The sequence below is a fragment of the Clytia hemisphaerica genome, unplaced genomic scaffold (genome assembly GCF_902728285.1).
Source record: "Clytia hemisphaerica strain Z4C2 unplaced genomic scaffold, Clytia hemisphaerica genome assembly, whole genome shotgun sequence".
NCBI classification, from domain to species: Eukaryota; Metazoa; Cnidaria; class Hydrozoa; order Leptothecata; family Clytiidae; genus Clytia; species Clytia hemisphaerica.
Window position 1 is genome coordinate 609,848 of NW_027104248.1, and position 22,790 is coordinate 632,637.

Below are 22,790 nucleotides of genomic sequence, written 5' to 3' on the forward strand. Positions count from 1 at the left end.
CACAATCCACGGAATGTCACCTTTTCAGCGTAAAGCTAAAAAAGAAAAGTGTTAAAGAAACAGCCTGTGAACTCAAAAGAATGGTTAATCTTGCAGATATTTCTCTCTACTTTACCCATATCAGGTCCTATTCAAGTTTTTTCAATGCACCAACAAAACTCAAGGCTATTTACTAAAACTATTTATTTGCAGCCCTGAATGCTTTCAATGTATTGAACTGGATTTGGTTTAGCAGTAGAGGCTAAAAGGTAATTTAAAAGGCTGGCAATGGATTCTATTTTTACTGACAGGATTCAATATTTCCCTCAAAAACTGAGAATATTTACAACCAACCAACCAATCAGCTGTTTGGAGATGTTTTAAATAAGCAAAGGGAGAGTTTTTCCACACTATTGGTATTAAATATCTTTTCCAGGGGGGGGGGGTCTGAGCCTTGATTTTCCAATGATTTTTGTTCATTTTTCAGGATTTTCCAAGGGGGTTCTCTCCTCATAAACTAGCCTTTTCACAAAATTTCACTTTCCAGGGGTTAAACTGGTTTCCAAGGGATATTTTTTTGTTAACCAGTTTAATCTAAAATTCAACCATGTTTAATGGTGTGCATTCTTACCATTGTTGAAAACAAATGTTGAAACAGTGCTCGATACACTGGGTAGAGCTTTGATACATATATTTTCATGGTGTGCATTCTTATAAATAATGTTTTTGTTTGATGAACAAACGATATAAAACGAAAAAATCCAATGAAAATGTAGTAAAACAGTGATTTTTGACATATTTCCGTCACTTTCGGTCAGAAAAAATTGTCCTTGAAAATTAGGATCGGTCATATTTTAGGCATTGTGGCTTCAAAAAACAGTTTTATTGACAATTGAACGTACTTACTAAAACGTGAAATGCACAGGAAACCGCAGGGAAACTACAGGGAAACGGTTAGAATATAAGTGGTTGAAGAGCCTCTCGCATGTCAGCTGTCTGATATTTCTGTACCTGTGTGTACCCCATTGACCATAAGACAAGCAAAAAAACAAAATTGATCAAGACAAAGCCATTGTAGGACTTGGTTTGAAACGGATAGAAACAGTAAAAATTACTGCATGGTCGATGTAACAACGTCAGTATAACCAAATCAGTCTTCTCATGGCTTTGAAAACATAACAGTTGATGAAATATTTCGTACCCAACAAATTCTTATTCGTTTCTTTCCTATCATAATGGGCTCTTCCAGTCAAAGTCTGTTACAGGGGGTGGACGACGGCGGAATTCCGAAACAAAATGTTTTTGAAATTCCTGGATTTCCAATACAAAATCAATTTTTTGATGGAAAAATCTGGAATTTCCAATACTTTTTTTAAAATTTTGACAAATTATGTGGAATTTCCAAGGGTTCAAATAAAAAATTGACTGGATTTCAGTGTTTTTTTATCTGAAAACTCCTATTGTCCACCCCCTATATCAAATTTTTCTGAAAGAGCCCAATGCTTTAACGTATGATACAGATGAAGTGCAGGGAGTGATTAAAGCTAAGAAATTGCCTACCCTAAGTATCAGACTTCAAGTTTTCAAAGATAAATTATTAATGAATTTGGAGCTGTGGTCCTGTTATCCTGCAGGATAATTTGCACCCAGAATTTGAAGTTACCTCCAGCTGAATATAATTGTCTTAAGTAACGATCTTCTAAATTGAAAAAGCTACCCAATATTGGCAAATCAACCTATCCCTTCGATTTCCAGACGGAAAAAGACTTAGTTTCCAATACTTTTCTAGGCTGCACACATCCCCTCTGATAAGTTTTGATATAGGGGATGCGAATCAGGCTCACAAAACGCTTCCGAACTTAGCAAAAAATCTGCTAAATAAAAAAAGAGTTGAATGATAGAGAACTTTGATTGACAGTTTGTCGTCTTTTGTTATCTTGAGAGTTTTGTTTGCTAATTCAATTAATTTCGATAAACAAAAAAAAATAGAGGAGAAAGAGAGATTTCTAGCCATATGTTCTTTTTATTTGAATCTTTATTTGATTTCTATTTACGTCATCAAATAACTCAAACAATACACATCGAGTGTTTTGAAAAATACAAGTCGCCAAAATTCTGCAAAATACATAGCTATTCGGTAATTTTCTCGGAAGCGATATCAGAGCCCGATTCGCATCCCCTATATCAAAACTAATTTGGGGATGCATGCAGCCTAATACTTTCATAGACCTGTTGCAATGTTTTGATTTTTCGCGTTTGTATGCGCATGCGCCAAAATAGTTACGGTTTTTCAGAGGCAGAAAACACGAAGCGCTTGCTGGAAAAAGGCAGTTTTGATTTTATTATTCAAAATCTCTTCATCAGAATTTCATGAAATTTTAGTATAAGAATCCTATATAGTTATTAGATAACATACTAAAATTTCTAATCAAAATTCCTTCTAGATCCTGAGAAAATTGACATAAACTGCGTGCCTCCAGCTAATGTTGTTGTCTTTTTTGTCTCTGAAAGTCGGGCCGTTTTGCGGGTCGTAACGAGCCGATGTAAACATGTGACGTCACATGCAACGGGTCTATACTTTTCAGTTTAGTCTCCCGATTTTCCTCGTTTCCTAATTGTTTCCTAGGCGTTTCCACCCGTTTCTCTGTTGTTTCCCCTTGTTTGCTGGGCGTTTCACGTTTTAGTAAGTACGACAATTCAATCATGTTTGATGGTGGGCATTGTTATCAATAATGTTAAATGAAAATATACAAAAACGGTGATTAAACACGCGCAACTGTGTGGGGAAAATTTCAGTTTTAATGCTCAACCCTATATTATGCACCCTGAGAGCAATGCTTTTGAAATTTTGGTGCTTGAAATTTGATTGTCAATCGATGAGTGGTCGTTCGATTACTTCAATCATTATCGATTACTTCGATAATCAAGGAGCAGTGGAGTGCATCTTATTCTATGCAAACCTGAGAAAAGTAACTTACAGGAAAGACAAAAAGTTAAATAAAATCCAAGAAAGAAAGTGCATTCAATAGCGCACCGCGCTGAATCTAAAAATAGATTTTATTTTTGACATAATCATTACTCTCGATGTGTTTGTACGAGTTCCAATCCCATCAACCTTTGCGCTTATCTCTTTTGCACGTTAATTGCATCGTTTGACAAAAGATATATAACAGCTTGCATGTATCTTTAATTGAGCCGCGTTGAATTGTGGGATTGCAACTCGTACAAATGTCAAAAAAGTGAAAAGTAATAATCATGACGTATGCGTAGCGGAGCGCTATTGGCATTTCACCCTAACAATCGGAAACCTCTACACTACAAATGCCAATTTAAAACAGCTCAACTACACAAAGAACAATTGCTTGTCAAAGTTGGACCTAAAATTGAAGATTTTCATGAGCGTCAAATAAAAAACAAGCAAACCCGGAATGGCTATACTACAAATACCAATTTAAAACAGTTAATGTAAATTGAAGTAACTTGTCTACCTCAACACTGTCATCAGGGAAGTTAAATCTCTTTTGGACAACAGATGTTAATTCTCGGATTCTTCGTCCTTTCTCTCCTAAGACATTTTGAGTTCTGGTTGCGAGGATAATAATTTCAGTTCTCAATGGAGTGACCCTAACTTCGACACCACTGTATCCATCTTCAGCAAGTTCCCGCTTGAGGAATTCGTTTAATTCAGCCTTGAAAACACCATCGGCAACGAACTAAGAAATAAACCGAAAACAGAGTTTGGTTAATATCTGTACATATCTCTAGCATCCATCTATTGTTCTAGTTATACGTATGATTTTTCAATACAACAACTATTCTAGATCCAAAAAATGAACATCAATTCCCCAAGCAACGTATCATAGAGTCGAATATCTTGAAACTTTCAAGATTACCTTTCTCTTCTTGCTGATTTGAGTCGCCATTTTGGAGAATCTCAGTATTAAAAAGATCGACTTGTGTTTGTGGAACAGATTTATGGCTTCTAGTTATCATCGAATACGGGCGGTGTACCAAGGCGGGTTTAAAACCGCCGAAATCCGCCAGTATTCGTTTATTCACTCTTCGCGGACCAATATTTGATAGCGCGATGTTCCTTCTTGGATGGGAAAAGGGAGGGCTTAGGTGGTTCGATTTGAGTCTATTTAGTCGGCTTCAACTTAGAAATATATGATAAATGTCAGAAAAAGAGGTAACATGAAATACGTTTGCTCAACTTGGTATAATCTCAAAATTTTCATATAATAGACTAATCAATGCCCAAAAAAAAAGACTTCAATGTCGATGAGCTAGTGAAGTTTTGGAAAGATAAGCTGTATTTGTTACAATAAATATCTCGCGAGTATCCTACTAGTAGTATACGAAGTATAACCTCGACTGCACAGTGGTGTGATTGAAAACATTCAAGGAGATCAAGGGTCATCAGTCGGGTGTTTAAGATAAAAACTGCAATTATTGCTCTTTTCGGAAATTATTGCCGAAAACGGCAATTTTTTTAACGATGAAATACTGAATCAGCTAAATGTGTTGTCCTTTTAAGGGCAAAGATGTCAGAGGTGTTTGAAAATAGTAAAATTGTATCGAGAAAAAGGTTTTTCGGATTTTTAAAAGTGATTTTTTAAAATTTTCGTTGCTCAATAACATGAAAAGTTCTAAAATAATATGTTAAAAGATCCTGCATCGATGCCGAAACACAGCCAGAAAGAGATAACAAAACCCCCGTTGTAAATTTGTTTACATATGACTCGATTTTGCTATCTGCATTTCCAACAAAAACCAGTTGAAAACAAAACTAATCGAGGCACAGTGGGCCTACTTATCGCGAGGGTGTCAAATACCACGTGTTCAATAATAAAATCAACTTTTATTTCAAAAACGGCAATAATTGCCGAAAACGGCAATTTTCATTTATTTACTTTTTTATTTTTCTGCTGATTCAGCATTTCATCGTTGAAAAAAATTGCCGTTTTCGGCAATAATTGCCGAAAAGAGCAATAATTGCAGTTTATATCTTAAACACCCGACTGGTCATTTTTTATACCGACAAATTTTAATGGTTGGCAGGTTTTTCATATGTCTAAAAGTAAGTATTATTTTTGTATACGAAAGAGGTGAATAATTGTGTTTGCCCTTCCTATTTTTGAGCCACAAAAGTGTGTGGGTGGCATTGAACTCGAACTCCTCTAAGATATTTAAAAAAATTGTGAGTGTTCAATACACCTTTCCCGTAATTATTCAAACTTCTGCTACGACCCTGCCGATTCCCCGGACAATCCGGGGATTTCTTGTAAATGTCCGGGAATTTTAACATTTATTTTGAAACTTAGTGCCCTGGACGCCCCGGACTTGGTGCGTTGTTTGCGCTACGCACAACGCACGTAATGTAAAGATAGTGAAATATGCCTTACTGGCACTGTGATGTGCCGTACTGGCTATGTGGCGTGCCGTACTGGCTATGTTGCGTGCCGTACTGGCCGCGCGACGTACTCTAACGGCCGCGCGGCGTGGGGTTATTTTAAAAAGCATGGTACCCCCAATTGGTGCACCAATTGGGGTACTCATTGGGGTACCCATTTAATTTACTGACCAGAATTAAATCGTGTGAAAAAGAATAACATACGCTTTTAAAAATAAATGTAGAGTGATATAATTAATACATGTAATAATAACATGTAATACAAAATAATATAATATGTGTTTATGCTCGTTTGCTTTAAAACACGTGAGAATCAAAGACTACTTCCTACTGTCAATTCATATCCAATTATATTTCCTACATCATACCAGTATGGATTCCACGAAATCTTGCGCCAAAGATATTTTTCCGTACAGCAAGCCTCACGCCAAGCAAAATTTTTTTTGTACCAACATTCAATTTTTCAATAAGGGTGCAAGATGGGAAAAGAGGCGCATGCGCCAACATAATTAATAAATTGACGCGAGCGTAAGCGAGCGAAAGCAAATTTAGCCAAATGAAAGCTAAAAATCGATGGATTATGCAGTCATTCACGCCGAGCTGGAATTATTACTTTACGCCAACTGAAAATCAAACAATCTTTGTTGTAAGTACCCTTACGCCAATGTGCCAAAAACGTTTCAGTTGTACGCCGAAGATCTTCGGCGTTAGTTACACGAAATCCATACTGGACATCATATAAATGTAATTCTTATTCAAGGCAACCTTAGAACTATTGTATTTTATGATGTCATCAAAATTTTTGGTAGAAAGTGTCAATTTAGTGATAAAAATGACAAAAGAAAATGTCACTGCTTTTCTTTCTCTAAAAGCATCTCTACAGATTTTCCAAGGCTAAAATGACTGTCAATTTGTATCTTTTTGTACAATGAGCATCACTTTCAGTATAATAAATCTTTTTGGAGGAATTTGACTTACGATTATCATATTTCAATATTTTTTAAATATTTTTGCAAGAAAGTGTCATTTTTTGTCAGCATTCTGACATGTAAAAAGAAGAGATATTAATAAGATGTTACTAGCCAGCACCTTACAATTTTCCTGATTTTAAGCTATAATATGATGTTGGTTACTGGATTGGAATACTGTTTGGTTTGGTTACTGAATTTATTCTGGTCTTACTTATTCTGGTCTGTAAATTTTTGAAGAAAGAAAGGAAAAAAGCAAGATGGCGGCTGATTTAATTAAAAAGCAGTAGATTTTCACTTCGTGTCGGAAAACGGCAATTGTGACAAAAGTTTTGTGACAATCTTAAATCTAACTTTCTTAAATCATCAATGAAAGATTGTAGCACTATATTATAATGAAATTAAGTGTCATTTAACAAAATTAAGGACAGAAAGTGGTACCCCAACAAGTACCCCAATTGGTGCACCAATTGGGGTACCATGCTTTTTAAAATAACCCCGCGGCGTGTATACCTGATCGTGCGGTACATTTAGATGGTCGCGCGGCGTGCCTCTACGGACGCGCGTGGTGGTGCACAAGTTACATGTCCGGGGAAATATAGTTTTTTTTCGATCCCCAGACATTTACCCCGGATTGTCCGGGGAATCGGCAGGGTCGTCTTCTGATCAGAAATGGCCCGGGAAAATGTGCGCTCCACCGTTGTGGGTTTTTAGCTTCTAACTTTTGATAGCCTAATTTTGGGGGCTAATGGCTTTTGGAGCCTTGGATGACGAGCAGTCATATTTAAAAAAAATCCTTTCTGATTGGATGAAAGGACTTTACCTTCATCTAATATGATTTTTTTTAAACAATTGCTATCAATTTTTTGATTGGACAAAATAAAACAAATGATATCGCCATGATTGGATAACAAAATATCTGACACCTTCAAGAAAGCCTAGTAGGCGTAAAGCTAAAGGCCCAGCCAGTGGTGGTAGTGTCGACATATTTTTCTGTTGCAGAGTCGCACGGGGGCACTCATATGGTCCAACCCCTTAAGGGTAGGTTTTTCGAGACCCTTGAAATGCACTGTAAGGCTGTACTTTTGGTAGAGTGCACTACAAGGGTCTTCTTTTAGGTGGATACAATATATATAAAGGTGTTTTTAGGGACTGCTAAATTGCAAGTCTGACAGTATAAATATACGATGTATCTTTATAGTTTTGACTCGCACTCATTTTGATCTGTTTTGCATATTGCGTCGACATCTCAGTTTCATTTTTGGGCGATTTTTGAAAAATAAGATATGCAATCAAACTAGGTGAGGGTTTTCACTGCTCAAGAGCTGTACTGTAAGCTCAAATAGTTTCCAAACAGCCTTAAAGATCGAAGCTAGTAAGGAAGGTCACAAAATAGCATACAGTACATATTTTTTATAAGAACCAGTAGCGGTGTTGCTCGCATCCCTCAGATCCTTGGTTAGAAAAAGCTATACCTGTTTACTTTTTTCTTGCCAGATTCAACAAGCCATCAACCAACAAAATTAATACTGACATCAAAAAATTCACACGACCTTTCCACTAGACACTTCTAAATTATCTGCCATTATGAAGATGTTCCGAAATCAACCAATCGGGTTTACAATCGGAATTCCTCTGGGAGTTAGCGAGTCGGGAAATGTAAAGTTACGTAATAGGTAATACATAATTTTCTGGGGGTTAAACGTATAAATAAAATTGAAATGGTTTGTTTTTTTCTTCATTATATATTTAAGTTTCCATTATCAAAATTCTAGAAATGCTAGTTTATGGACCATATTAGAAAATTGTTATATATTTCGCAAAATAAACACTTACAAAAGCTATTACTTACTATTTTTACCCCCGCTTTTTAAACAGCGTCTTCTGTGGGCGTGATATCAGGCGGAGACAAAACGCCATCATCGTAAGATTCTCGGGTCGTCTTATTGTTTGTTCCTTTTGTCGAGTCTGTCGGTCCTATTGTTCATGCTAAATCCATACACGATGACGTCAATGTTTGGCGGCATACCTGAAAATAAAAACAAAAATATTATCATATTATTTTTGCATGAATTACGCTACCTTATACGTCATTATAGAATTATACAAAACGAAAGCGAGTCTAGACCGCCCGCCTAGAGTGCAGGCCCTAATATTTTTTCTCTCGCGGTCTTCAGGGGAAAACGAAAGTGATCGATATATTCTTCGAAGGAAGAATTTGCCAAACAAACCCCTAGACAAAAAGATGTATTTTGAGGTTGGGAATGGATCCTGCGAAGATGAAAAAATTTTGACTAGGCGTTTTTTTGGCAAAGCCAAAAACTCTAATTTTTTTCTTCCCTCAAGCTAAAAAGGTTACGGGTTTTGGGCAATCGAGGCAAAAATCAGCAAAAAGCTGGTGTTTTCCGTAAATCTGAGAATTGCGATAAGATCCTCACTGAGTAGATTTATGGCAAGGCTTGGCTGTTCTTATTTTTTGGCACTTTGAGCCTGGAATGGTTCTTATCCTGGTATTATAATAGGGTGAAATGTAGGTATTTTAGGCTTTACACCTAATCTTTACTACTATGACCCCTAAATTGCTTGAAATTGAGTATTCCAACATTTAATATTGAATGAATTTCTCTAAAATTGATATTTCTGGTGAAAACCGGTCAAAATGGTAACCAGATTTTCCAAAAGATCTAGGGTATGTGCAGTAGCGTGGTGGGTTGACCAAAATTGGGGCAAACTGGGGAGGCAATATGTGACTTCCCAAGCGATTTAAAGTACCTGAAAATCAGACCGGTCTTGGTCCGGTATTACGAGCGGTCTAGTAGCGGTCAAATTTTTGTTTTTAGATCGGCCTCCAGACTTTCTAGAAATGTAATCTCTAACGGTCGTGGCCGCTTCTAGACGTTCGTGGTCGATCGTTGGACCGGTCCGGGCCGTTCGCTAGACCGGTCCGGGCCGCTAGTTAGTGATTTTTAGTAACAATTACATCAGAAAAATGTTGTAAAAGGATGTCAACCGAGCGATCGGGGCCGGTCCCCTAAACTCGTAGCGGCCTTTTGGTAAAATTTTACCGGTCATTTACCGGCCCTCAAAAGACCGTCTAAAGACCGGTCCCATTTTCAGGTACTTTAAATCGCTTGGGGAGTCACATATTTGCAAAAGTTTTGATTTTGGGGTCCCCTATGAAAGTAGTACCAGGCTAGAAATAGTGCACAGTACGCCAAATATATTCGGAGTGAGGCAGTGATTACTTTTGGCGTATTGGCGTAAGGAACAGATATAAAGTAAAATATTGGCGTAAGTCAAAGCTTTTCAAGACGAGATGCCATCCTAACGCCTGATTTCTTTATGCCAGGATTATTAAGCTTTGCCTCTCCCTTGACGGCCATATAACAACGTAGAGTGTAAATAGAATAAAAAGCTTATTTGGAGCAATTTTTAAGCATGAGAAAATCAAATATCCCAGGGTTTTCGGTTTTCGGCGTAGATATCAATTAAAAATAATAATAATTCGGCGTGGACTTAGCATCGTTTCCACACTGGACTAGCATAGAAATTGATACGCTGTCAGGTTATCCTGACGCTAAGAATATGCAATGTTTCTGAAGTTATTATGTTATTAATTTTGGAGTCAAAATGGTCTGTTGCATCCTTTAGTATATCATTTTGAAAAACATAATTATTTGCTTCTGATCACATACTTTAGGCGTACAAACTTTCGCGAGCAGAAACTTTCGCGATTTTCGAGAATTTTGGCCCTTTTAGCGAAAATAAATATCTTTAAAAATTCTAGGAAGGGCCATTCGCGAAAGTTTATGCTTGTGAAAAATCCTTGACAAAATAGAAAATCTGTAAAACTTCAAGCTTTGAATAAAATGAAACTTTTATGGCACTTTTTAGCCTGCTAAAAGACTAATAAGTCAAAGGACAAATGTTTCAAGCCAATCCAAGAAGTATTTGTCCCTCTAAGCCATTTTTCATGTGAAAATTCTCAATTTTACGTCTTGATTTGCGAAAGTTTATGCTCTCGAAAAATATTTTTCCGTTAAATTCGCGAAAGTAAATGTCGTGAATTTCACGATTTTTCGTCCTCGCGAAAGTTTCTGCTCCCGAAAGTTTGTACACCTAAAGTATAAAGTCTCTTTAACTGGAACCTCTATGACACGGTTGTCTCCTTTACTCAAACAAGTTTTATAGTTCCTTCAGTTCACAATGACTTATAAACCTTACTTCGTAACTCGAAATTTCCCTAATTCCAACAAATTTGTGTTCCTTCAGTGTTTGAGTTATGGAGACTCAACTGTACTAACAATGAATGTTGTGCTTTTCAGGTTAAAATGTGAAATGAAATGAAAGGGAAAATAAAGACGTAATGTTCTTGTTATATGTGCAAGCTGTTTCAACCTTTGCATGCTTTATTATTGGCTTTTTGATCTCCATTCCAATTGGATCGAACCGGTCTAAACATGACGGCCAGTGTTTACTATACGCCAATCTTGAAATTCATGGCCCTCCAGAGGATGGTTTGATTAGCAAGAACTTGCTGCCCGGCTCAAGACTTACTTGTGATTTTTGCATATTTTCTGGAACTGTATCTTTGATTATTGGATTGGTGTTGTTGATAGCTACTATTTATACTATTCTACAAAATGGATTCAAACGATTCAACTTGACTAGATATATTGGTGATCGCGAGAAAAGGAAAAATAAGTAAGTTGTCATTTTTCACACTGATTCAATTGAGTGGACACATCTAAAATTTGCAATTAAACTTATTCAATTTTGTTCATTTGAACCGTTGTTTATTACATTAGTCGCATATTTCCAAGTCAGCTAACAAAATCCTGCGAAAACTAACATTCTAAGATTCTTTCTATTTCAGTAAGCCGTTGATAGGAGCTTGGATAAATTTTTGTAGTGCAGCTGTCATGGCATTGTTGACGTTCGTCACAGCTTGTCTCATATCATCTGGCTTTCACGAGTTCTGTGAGCAAGGTCTGAAGAATATACACAAAGCTGATCTCGGAAGGTTTGTCTTCTTCCCAGTCCAATCTTTCTTTAATTTCAATATTTGCATTTTTTGAAGAAATTATTATAATTTTCCTCGTATACTTTGAGTGTGTGAGGCTGATTCAAAAGTTTTACGTAAGTATCCCCTCTTTTCATTGTTGAAGAGCTTGCATAAAGAAACCATTTTTGGAGTTACTGATTTTAAACATTTATAATTTTGTTCATTCCGATTCATTTCACAGCTGTGACCTGCTTGAAAGTTATGTCGGTCCATTTTATAAACAGTTGACAATAGCTCAGGTAAGCTCATCCTCCTACCAAATCCATACTTTTAACCCTCCAAAAAAAAGGATTGGAAAGGTCGATGAGGAAGGGGGATGTTCTTAAAAAGCACCAATCCAAGCACCTGAAACAGTTTCTATTCTCGTCTTTATCAATATTGAATTTAGCTATACGGATATCTAAGTCTCTCAGGGTTATTCGTACATATTCTTCCGTGCTAATGTGTATAGTTCTATATGCTATATTATAACAGAAGAGACTCAGAACCACTTTTTCTAACTACAACCCGTCTTTTGTCATTTTTTAATAGGTCAGCGCGTGGTTGGGAGCGCTGTTTTGGATCATTTTAACGGTGACAGGTCGAATGAATGTCCGAAATATGCGTCCGAAACGAACCCGGTTAATGGCGGATGACGGTGAAGACTATCAGCAGATCGAAAGTCCCACCCATTTGTGACGTAATATTGATTACACTGATGACGTAATCAAATTAACATAGTAACGTTCCTTCTTCAACTACTGGGTGAGCTAAATCGAATGTTTGTAAGTAATAAAACATTCAGTGCTGATTGCTGCATAACGGAAATTTTTTTTTGAAGTTGCAAAAGGTCGAACAAATTATTATACATTTTTTTGCTGAAGAGACAAGATTTAGCTTGTGTGACTACGGTTTTATTTTTTTGGGTGTTCACATTTTTCCTTTCGATGATTAGGGGTTAGTTTTATTTCAGACCTTTTTACGTCGATGATTAAAAACTGTTTTCCTGCTATCATACAAGGCTGTAGAACTTTGACAGGTATCAAACAAACTCCGAACTTTTCAGGGAATATTGACTATCTTTTCATAAGAACTGGATTTTTTTAGGAGTGTTAAATGAAACATCTCAGGCTAGGTAGAAGTATAGAAAGTAGAATTTATATTTTTAAACTTTTAAGGATTAAACAAATATAAGATATTTTATGATTTATGAAAATTAGGATTATGTTCAGTTTATTATGAAATCGATTTTGGAGAACTTTTTGTCTTTATGCTGACACTGTACATATCTGTAAGTATTTTTAAGAAAGAAACTTTTTCTTACGGAGATTTATTTATTAAGATCTACACAAGAGTTTTTCATTTCTCATTCATAATCATAAACATACTTTTTCGGACAAAAAAAAGGAGAGTAGACCCTCTTTAATGATAACTGTCTTACTTTGGTACAATGCCATTATTTTCAAGTTCTGAAGGTAAAACTGAGGAATGTTGTGTGGTCGAGATAATCGATTTAATGGATGACGAAAAAAGAATGTTAATTTGACGAGCTTCTGTTGAGGAAAATCATAAATAAAGGTTGCCGGTATTTACATTGTTCGCATGTAACCTACATACGTAATAAGCGATCACTTCGAACCAATCTTGTTACCAATCTCCCTCTGATGATTCTGATCGAATATTAATAATGGGTCAATTATCTTTTTAGTTCCTGGTTCATTTTCATGTAATTTTTATGAAATTATACAAAATAGCATGGCTTATGCAAGCTTCCTCTCTTTGTAAATCATCTTCTTGTAGCATACAATCTCGTTACCATACCTCTGATTCCTTTATTATGTAGTGGTTGACAAAAAGAGTGGGTCCTAAGGAGTTCCTTAATTGATTTTCCTCAGTTACGAAATATGTATATAATGCCAAATCACTTCCATGAAAAACGAGTTATTTTTTCAATCGTTGAAGCGTTGGATCACCATCAAAAGCCATATTTAATAAGAAGATCATTTTCATCGTCTTGAACTTTGAAAGAATGAAAGAGACTGCAATTCAAACAAGGTAAGGGTTATGCATTTAATTTCTTACAGTGCAGTGCAACAAAACTCCACCAAGGGGGTACGACCCTTGAGAGAGAGACCAAATTTGAGTAAAAAAAATCTCTTTAATTTTCGAAAAAGGGAGTCGAAAATAAGTTCCTTCTTATCCTTGGGTTGAAATAAGTCGGAACCTCAAATCACGAAGATTTCCAAAGACTAATCTTTGGGTGAAACCTCTCGAGGCTCGACTTTTAAAACCCTTCTTCCACCGCGCCCGCCCGGGTGGTTTGTATTTGATCTCGCTTTTTTGGGCGGTGCGCCCTTAAAAAGATGCCGGTAAAAAACCGGCATACCCGGCTATTCTTGAAACCCGGAAAATAAACAAGAAAAGATCATTTTTGTCAACAAAATTCTTGGAATTCTGTCACTTTTGTTTTCTTTTTGTGGTGCGAGAGCTTTCGTTTTCTATTTAGACTTTATTTTACTTTTTCGAACAAAATACTTATTTTATAAGTTCTATAGCTATGTTCTTGTGATTTGAATCTATTTTTTCTCACTGAGATCATAGCATATCAGGTCATAAATATGAAAAAAAGGAGGGTGTTTTTGTGGGAGTGTGGAAAGTTCTGTTCTGACTGATTTTCCTTCTTATATTTCTGTAGTGTTGTTTACAGATTCAATATTTTTCTCTATCATCTACGATATAGAACTAGAATATATACTCTAAATTATGTCTCTGTGTTTTCATCATCAAAATTATTTTTATCTCTTTTTTTTGTTGTAAAAGCTGTCATGTGATAATAGAACATATCTGTTAAAATACAGTCCTGTCAAAAGCTTTGCTTTTTATGAATGTTATCCATTCTTGTGTTGATTAAAGTCAGGCAAAGGTTTGTAGCAAGGCTTGTTGTGAAATGTTTAGCTTGTTTGGTTGGCATGAAGAACCTTTTTATCACTATCTTCTCCAGTTTCAAAAGTTTATAATTTTTGGGTATCCAAGTTGTAAATTATTTTCATTTTTTGATGTGTATCTTGGTCTAAATAGGTATTTGTATTCAGGCTAGGAAACGTCAAAAATAAATTTCCTTAGACCGCTTAGCTAGCTGGCAAATTAAGAGTGAAGACTTGTAATTTATTGAGCATTTTTAGTTTTATGTTATGAAATTGCAAATTCTCTCATAAGGTCACATTGAATTTTATTATTTAAAAGAAGAAATTTTTGACTGAAAGAAAATTTGAGGGATTTGGCGGACTTATATTTATGAATATATAACTGCAAAAATTTAAGTAATTTTTACCAAATTCCAAGTTTTTTTGCTTTGTAATAACTTGTAATAAAGATTTTAGTCCGAAATGTCCTGCAACAGCCAAATAAAATTTATTCAGGGGTATCCACCAAAATTAATTTATTCTGTAAATAGAAAACTTTTTGGCTCTAATTAATAATCTTTTCTAATTTCTGTACGAATAATAAAAAACATTACGCTGTCGGATGGCATATTTTTTTTTGGTAATTGGCTTTTTAAAAAGGTTATCACAGCAGTAGTTTTACAGGTTGTTGAGTACATGAGAAAAAAAATGAGAAAATTTATATGCAAGTAGAGTAATTATTCTTTACACCTTTTTGAAAAATATCATGAATTTTCACAAAAAGATTCAAGAAAATCAATGTATGGGAGATGAAAAAAATTTTCTGAGCAAATTTTTGAAATATGTGTTTCACTTCCAAACTATGCAGATAATCTAAATTGGCCTACAGATACCTTATATTGATCTAGGCGGGAGAAACCTATAAATCATTTGACCCAATTGTTTCAAAAATCTGAGATATTTCATTTCAAAAGTTTGGTTTTTTTTAATGATAGAACATAAAGAATATGTATATAACCTCCTTCCTTGAAATTTCAAAATCAATTTCAATATCATAGCTTTGGAAAGTACCAATATTCAAGTCAAAAACTTTTCTGGGTTTTCTGCTCCTGTGCAAGGTACAATATACTTGGATCTTCAAAAAATTAGATTTTTTTCAAATGACCTATGATGAAAAGTGTGATATTCAAAAAGACTAAAATGAATTTTTGTTGGAGTGTCTAATTTGCCGGTTTGGTTGTCATTTTTAATTAATATCTCCTTTTGCTAATCAATTCATTCCAAATGAAACAAAATTCTGTCTAAAATAGATAATTTTACCTCAGAGCATGAAAGTGACAAAAGTTAGAATGCTTATTATTCATGATCACTTTTTAGATTAGATTGATATAAATGACTATTTAAATCATTTACTAGCTTTTTATGCTTGCGGACTTTCTGCTTTATAACATTATAACAATGTCAATTCAATCAATGGTGTATTCTTTCAATGGGGATTCAGGAAAATTCTGCTATATTTATATGATCATATCAGATCATCGAGAGTTATTTTGCTAAATGGTTTGAAAGCATAATTTAAACCATGTTGAAAATATTTATTTAATTGCAGTGTTAATAAGATAAGGGCAGCAGGTCATTAACAGCGATGTTATGCCGTTATTAATATTACTGTCGACATGCTTAGATGTATCTCATTGCTATCTTGTCAGTTTGAAAAAAAGTGGATTATATAATATAATATTTTTTCTAATTTTTACAACTTTTTGATTTTTAAGAGATTTTGTAGAGAAAGAAATGGATGCAGGAATCAAAAGAAAAAGTGAAGATCATCCCAATGAAGATTTTGAAAAGCGAGCAAAATATGCCTACTTGGTGAGTCACCTTGAAAGTTTTGGAATTCTCATATTTTAATCATTATTTATCTTATCAATGTTTATCTTAAGAAATACCTGTATAGCTCTTCCTAAAATATATTTTGTTTACATTTCTACATCTTTACATTTTCAGGGAAAGATTCCGAATGTGAATGATACAAACACTCCTTGTATTGTTTTTTCACTCCCAGAAGAAGTTGGTGTGTTAGCTGACGCCCTTAAGATCTTCAAGGTAAAAACTCGTCCCTTATTTTTTGTTATTGCCTATCTATGCTACTTTTTAATACTGTTTCTTCATAGTAATTATAATTCATATCTTATCAGGATAAATGTGTCTTGTATATAATTTCAAAAACACTACTTTTTCTTAGAAACGTCAAATTAATTTGAAGCATATCGAGTCACGACCATCTAAATCTAACAAGAAGGATTATGAATTTTATGTGGATATCGATGCAGAGACTGCCAATTCCGAAAGTGTCAAACTTGTCGTAGAAGATTTGAAGTCGAAAGCCAAAAGTGTTGTTCTGCATAATGAAGAATCGGGTAGGTCGAAAATAAGTTTGCAACATTATCATCTTAAAAAACCTACTGTACCAAGCTTCATAAGTAATTAAAGCCAAAATCATTCTACTAAAAAACAGATTTTTCACTCCTAAGTTTAATAGAAATAGTATTATTTCAATAAAGCAACATTCTAATGTTGTGAATCAGATACGACGTATTGCGCATGGCAGATACGTCGGGGCCGTATCAGATTTAAAAAGGCTTCCGTCGCTCCTGTTTATTAAATACTACACTAATCTATTTTGTACTTTGATGTATTACGTATTCAAGTCCACGGGATTTGTTTTACACACACTTACTATATATCGTTTAACATTGATTTGTTATTGAGCTAGCGACATTCTTTCTTTTAGAAACTTGTACTATTTTTTTGCTAACTCAAATTTTTTCGCAATGTTTTTATGTACTTATATACGACTTGACGTAAATATTGCTGGAAGCTTTTAAGTCTATCAATTCGGCTTCGAAACTTGTTTTTCTGAAAGCACATTCAAGTAACATTCCATTTTCAATGCAAGTTGAGACATTAACCAAAAACAACTAACTTTGAAACTTCTCTTTGATTTCGTTTAGTTCCATGGTTTCCAAGAAAAATCGCTGACCTTGACAAATTTGCTGACAGAGTTTTGAGTTATGGTTCAGAGCTTGATTCAGAACATCCTGTAAGTGACGTTTAGAAAATTTGTTTCAACTTGAGGAACAATGAAAAATTGGCCAAAATATCGTCCTCAGTGGAAAATTATACTTCAATTTTTGTCCCTGCTGAAAACAATCAGATAAGCGAATCCTCACTGCAAAATACTTTGCTATTTTATCCATCCCCACTGAATTTTATGGCTCGAAGACAATGGAATTCAAATCCCCAGCCCTTAAAAACGTGGGAATATTAATCCTCATCGAGTTTTGGTCCGTTATTTTTACCTCCACTGGCTGTAAAAATCCTACGGGGTTTGCGAGAAGGGGGTGTAGTGAGGTACTGAACTCGATAATGGTTTAATAATCACTTAAACATTTCACTGTCTCATATTTTAGGGATTCACTGATCCAGTCTATCGAGCAAGACGAAAAGAATTCGCTGATATTGCCATCAAATACCGACAGTACGTCTTATTTTGATGTTAAGCCTGATAAGAATTTCACGTTCTATTATAGGTTTCATCCTATCTGAATTATTACGCACTGTGTTGCATAACATTTTTACTTTCGATTATCAAAAAGAAAAGTTTTTCGTAGATTGAAATATTGTATTGGCTATCTGTATCATGTCGGTTTAACATGAAAAGATTGAAAAGATAACTCTCTTTTTGTTTTAGCGGAGAGCCGTTGCCACGTGTCACTTACACGGAAGACGAAATTAGCGTTTGGTAAGTTCCCCAAGTCTCTTCAGTTATCATCCTCCTCGTAAATGAGTCATCTTTCTCTTTCTCGTCTCTTAAGTGACGTAAACTCTTATGTCAACAAAGTGATTATCTTTCTCGCAAATGATAAATGCAAAATATTATGCAAGTATTTTTCATCACGCAACTATTGTCTCGATGAATTATCGGAATATTGAATATTGAATCACATTTTTTTCTCGTATTTATAGGAACACAGTTTTCGCCGAGTTGACGAAACTATTCCCGAAGTATGCGTGCAGAGAAGTCAACTTCATGCTTCCCCTTCTTGTAGAGAACTGTAATTACAGGTACATCTCATTGATGAACAAGCATTTTTGTATAAATCACAGCAACTGCTCAAAAAATATTCTCAATGAAAAAATTGAAATGAACCGTCTCTCCAACTAAAATGAAAATAATAGACGTCATCATCAGATATAGTATAAAAGACCCTTCAGTCTATCCCAACATAGACCAGATAATATTCATTAGATCAATGAGATAGGGATGCATTTAATATTGAACAAACTTAGGTAAGGGTGCGTGTTTCTTCAAGGATATATTCCTTATTTTTTATTCTACTGACGCTTTAATTTCAGAATCGGAGCTATTCCTCAATTAGAAGATGTTTCCAAGTTCTTAAAAGGTCAGTTTCAAAATCCGTTTTCTCTATAAACTATTTCTTACGTCATTAATGCACTCATTTGACGTTTGTTGTTTTTGCAACACATTTAATCTTTGATCACCGTAAAACTATACATCAATTTTCACCATTTGATAATTTGCACTTATCTTTTCCACAGATTGTACTGGTTTCACATTGAGACCTGTTGCTGGTTTGTTATCGTCACGTGACTTCTTAGCTGGACTTGCTTTCCGCGTTTTTCATTCCACGCAATATATCCGACATGCAAAGACTCCTATGTATACTCCTGAACCGTAAGTGGAAAGTAATAATTATGACGTATGCGTTTCGGAGCGCTATTACATGTACGTTTCAAGTAATTCAATACAGTAATTTCGCGATTTAGCGACTACCACTCCGGTAGTATTGCATGTGATCGAAAAAATTTCATCTTTTACTTGCTTTGATTTTTCAGAGATTGCGTCCACGAGTTAATTGGACACGTTCCTTTGTTCGCTGATCCGAGTTTCGCGCAATTCTCACAGGTAAATGTTGTCTCGTCTGGAAAATATAAAATATTGTCTTCCCTTCAAGCCTTTTATAACAAAGAGATTTTATTCACTAACTTACCCCAGACTTCTTGTTTAATGGGTCTTTTGATTTGATTTTTTCCAGGAAATCGGATTAGCATCACTTGGTGCTCCCGATGAATGGATCGAAAAACTGGCTACCGTAAGTTTTCCTTTTTGTTCAACAAACAGTTTTATTGATTTTGTTGTTGTTACAACTGATAATATGGCGTTATACGGAAAAACTCTACACCTGTTGATTCCTTTTGGCAGCAAACCTCGACGCGAACTTTCTTTATTTTGATAGCTATTTATTTTATGCTTTACTATACGCTATCATGCTGTCAATTTTGTCATCTAAAAGAATTGGTCAATACACCAAACTTTTTATAAAATTTTCACTAAACATTTCTTCAGTAGAAATTTCGCGTTTCCCTTTTTAGTTGTATTGGTTCACAGTGGAGTTTGGATTATGCCGTCAAGATGGTGAAATCAAAGCATATGGCGCAGGATTGCTCTCTTCTTTTGGCGAGCTACAAGTAAGTGAAAGAATACTTATATACCAGTAAACTTTAATCAGTTATCGGTTATACATTACTCCCGTTTTATTATACACCCCTTTCTCACAGACCCGGTAGGAATTTTTCAGCCAGTGGGAATAAAAATAACGGACTGAAACTCGATGGGGATTAATATTCCCAAGTTTTTTTATAGCTAGGGATTGATATTCCATTGTTTTTTTTGTCAGAAATTTCAGTGGGGATGGGAAAATAGCATAATATTTTGCAGTGAGGATTGGTTTATTTGATTATTTTCAGTGGGGACAAAAATTGGAGGATAATTTTCCACTGGGGACGATATTATGGCCAAAATTCCAAATGGGTCTGTGAGAAGGGGGTGTTATAATTTGTTAGGAAGGGCTTTGTTCGACATTCGATCCATTAACAAATCCTGATGAAGTGATTAAGTTTGACATGGATTGAAGCGGTAGTGTTTTCTTTTGGCGTCTTTTTGTTGACGGTTATTTTTCACATTTATTCACAGTATTGTGTTTCTGCCAAACCGGAACATTTGGCTTTCGATCCGGAAAAGACATCACAGACCAAATACCCGATTACGGAATTCCAACCGCGATATTTCGTAGCGGAATCCTTTGAAGATGCAAAAGAGAAAGTTAGGTAAGGATTCTAATTTAATTTTCATGTTCTTCTGTTTTTTGAAACACTCTGAAAAGTTTTTTTTTTTACATTTGAATTTTAACACTGCACACGTGTAAGCTTTCTGACTTGATGATGTGTAACGGCTGACCGACTCAATGATTGTTTGCGCAGAGAGAAAATGAGCAAAAATCTTTGGTTATGAAAGTTGGAAAACCTTGCTATTTATCATCCATCAGACAGTCGTATTGATGGGGGGCACGTTTGTTTTAGGAAATGGGCGAATCATATTCCCAAGCCATTCGCACTGCACTTCAACCCTTACACACAAATTGTTGAGACGCTAGATCGTAAAGAACAGGTCCTTAAATTGATTGAAGACGTGCGAGGAGAATTGGACCATGTATCGACAGCTCTCTCCAAGCAGCAATGACGAATCTTTTTAGAGTGACTAAATTGATGACCAGAATACGATTGATAAAATAACTCCCTAGAATAAGCTTAGATAAATAACTTGGACGTGTCTACTAGAAATCCGATGAAACCTCAAAAGGAACATAGCTGGAACAGGAGAGGAACTTTAAATTTCTTTGAAAGAATTTGTTGCTTGTGACTTTCATTTGGATCAATATTTTCGTGACTTTTTGTCATGAAGTCAACCGGAATGACGTTTAGAATTTTTGAATTATTATTTTTGAAAGAAGATAAACATGAAATATTTTCCTCAAATGTAGCTTTTTTATCGTCTAACCATTCATCAGATCAAAAATTGATATTCGAGAATTCTTTTTGACAAGAATGACAAGAATGACAAGAATTTGACAAAAAGTCTCTTGTGTATTTTTTTGACAACAACCATACATGATTGACGTTCAAACCAATATAACATGGAATCTTTTAAACAGAACAAAACGATCAAATTTCTCTTAATTCTATAATCAAATTAATGAGCTTTGCATAGCGACATTGCATAGCAACGCTTTTAACTAGCCTGAGTCCGCATCGAAAACAGACTTTTATCAACAATAGGGCTAAAGTGAGTATCAGACGCGCATTAAAAACAATGATGTTATGATTCAATAGTTTGTAACGATTTGCCTTGTTCAGCCAGTCTAATTTAAGTGAATTTACTATGAAAACTTTTATTTGTTTTTTTCAGAGCGTGGAGCACAAAAATTCCACGACCATACCAGGTGCACTACAATCCTTACACACAAACAGTGGAGGTGTTGGATACACAAGATCGAATCATCAACGTTGTTACCAATGTCAAGTCTGATCTCGATGTCCTACATGCAGCTCTCAAAAAAATGGACTAAAAAATCGTGCAGTGCAGTGCAGTTTTGTTTTTAACTAAATTTTAACCAAACTTTTAGTTTTAGCATTTTTTTTTAATTTGAGCATATTAGCATCAAAATCTCTCGTTCAGTGTTGTATAGAAAAGCTCTTGTTTTAAAATCGAAGTTCATTAAAGTTCGCATAAAATTTCAAGATAAAAACTTTTGAATCCACAGCGGACACTTTCATATTTCAGGCCTCATTTTTAGGCGAATTGTACATAATTATTTTGTATTTTGTATTTATTTCACTATATGCTTAATGTTATTTTATTAATATTTTTTTGTGTAACTTTTTTTTGATGATCTACCCTTCAAGGTTACCCTTCAAGGTAGAAAAGGATGATTATATTAAAACTGAGAAATTTTACTTTTTATTAATTGGAAAGAAATGCTTACACATGAAGCATCAAAATTGAAGCTCTATTTCGTTTGTTTTTCGATTTTACCCGCCCCATTACAAATCATGTTCTTTCCCTTCAAGAAAATTTTCAACACTAAAACCATTAAAATACACCCCTGTCTCATCTCATTGAGGCGTTGAGGCTTTCGTGAAAGTGAATGGAATTTTACAAAAAAATTAACAGAAACTTGGACCCTGTCCCCACTTCGCCTTTTTATGATTTTGCTAGTGCTTATAAACCTCATAATACTTTAAAGCTCGATATAAGGTAATCCTTCCAGGATTTATTTAACACTACTCTCAAGTTGTGGTGTGGTGAAGAGAACTCCCGGGTCCACAGGATGGTGCGGATAGTCGAATGACCTCCAGATATGGAGGTTAGCTGCGAATATCAGCATAAGCAGTCCTGGAAAAAATCACGATTTGCCATTCAGCAAGGCATAGTAACCGAATGCTGCCCTATCCGGGTAAGGGTAATTTGGTTCCAGGATGTCGGATATGTGCATGAGGCATCTAAGACAAACGTTAACCTGGTTTATTCCACAAGTTGCTAGGCGACTCATCTCGACATC

At 35.2% G+C, this 22,790-nt stretch overlaps 3 protein-coding genes across 4 annotated transcripts in view; 2 read left to right on the top strand and 1 right to left on the bottom strand.

The window, feature by feature from the left end:
• The window catches only part of LOC136816474 (small ribosomal subunit protein uS3-like), a gene marked incomplete in the record, with an annotated part of 11,161 nt that extends 7,121 nt beyond the window's left edge, over positions 1-4,040 (bottom strand). Inside the window, 3 exon segments of the mRNA XM_067072810.1 lie at positions 1-35; positions 3,468-3,692; positions 3,873-4,040. Of these exon segments, the coding sequence (XP_066928911.1) occupies positions 1-35; positions 3,468-3,692; positions 3,873-3,902 (290 nt within the window).
• Positions 4,041-5,018: 978 nt separating this feature from the next.
• Positions 5,019-12,745, top strand: LOC136816475 (uncharacterized). The gene is made up of 5 exons (XM_067072811.1): positions 5,019-5,059; positions 10,686-11,064; positions 11,237-11,383; positions 11,607-11,664; positions 11,957-12,745. Exons 2-5 carry the CDS (start codon positions 10,727-10,729, stop codon positions 12,101-12,103), a joined length of 690 nt encoding a protein of 229 aa, XP_066928912.1. The 5' UTR covers positions 5,019-5,059; positions 10,686-10,726; the 3' UTR covers positions 12,104-12,745.
• A 595-nt stretch (positions 12,746-13,340) lies between these two features.
• On the top strand, positions 13,341-22,235 carry LOC136816469 (phenylalanine-4-hydroxylase-like). Of its 2 annotated transcripts, none has more exons than XM_067072797.1 (15): positions 13,341-13,459; positions 16,083-16,179; positions 16,315-16,413; positions 16,553-16,727; positions 17,322-17,410; positions 17,781-17,848; positions 18,062-18,112; positions 18,337-18,435; positions 18,727-18,773; positions 18,931-19,066; positions 19,228-19,297; positions 19,428-19,484; positions 19,765-19,860; positions 20,366-20,499; positions 20,752-21,207. In XM_067072797.1, the coding sequence occupies exons 1-15, from the start codon at positions 13,434-13,436 to the stop codon at positions 20,909-20,911; spliced, it is 1,404 nt and encodes a 467-aa protein (XP_066928898.1). In that variant the 5' UTR covers positions 13,341-13,433; the 3' UTR covers positions 20,912-21,207. The 2 variants fall into 2 exon arrangements, with proteins under 2 accessions (XP_066928898.1, XP_066928900.1); XM_067072799.1 differs by lacking the exon at positions 20,752-21,207 and adding an exon at positions 21,638-22,235 and having other exon boundaries at positions 13,346-13,459.
• The last annotated feature ends 555 nt before the right edge of the window (positions 22,236-22,790 follow it).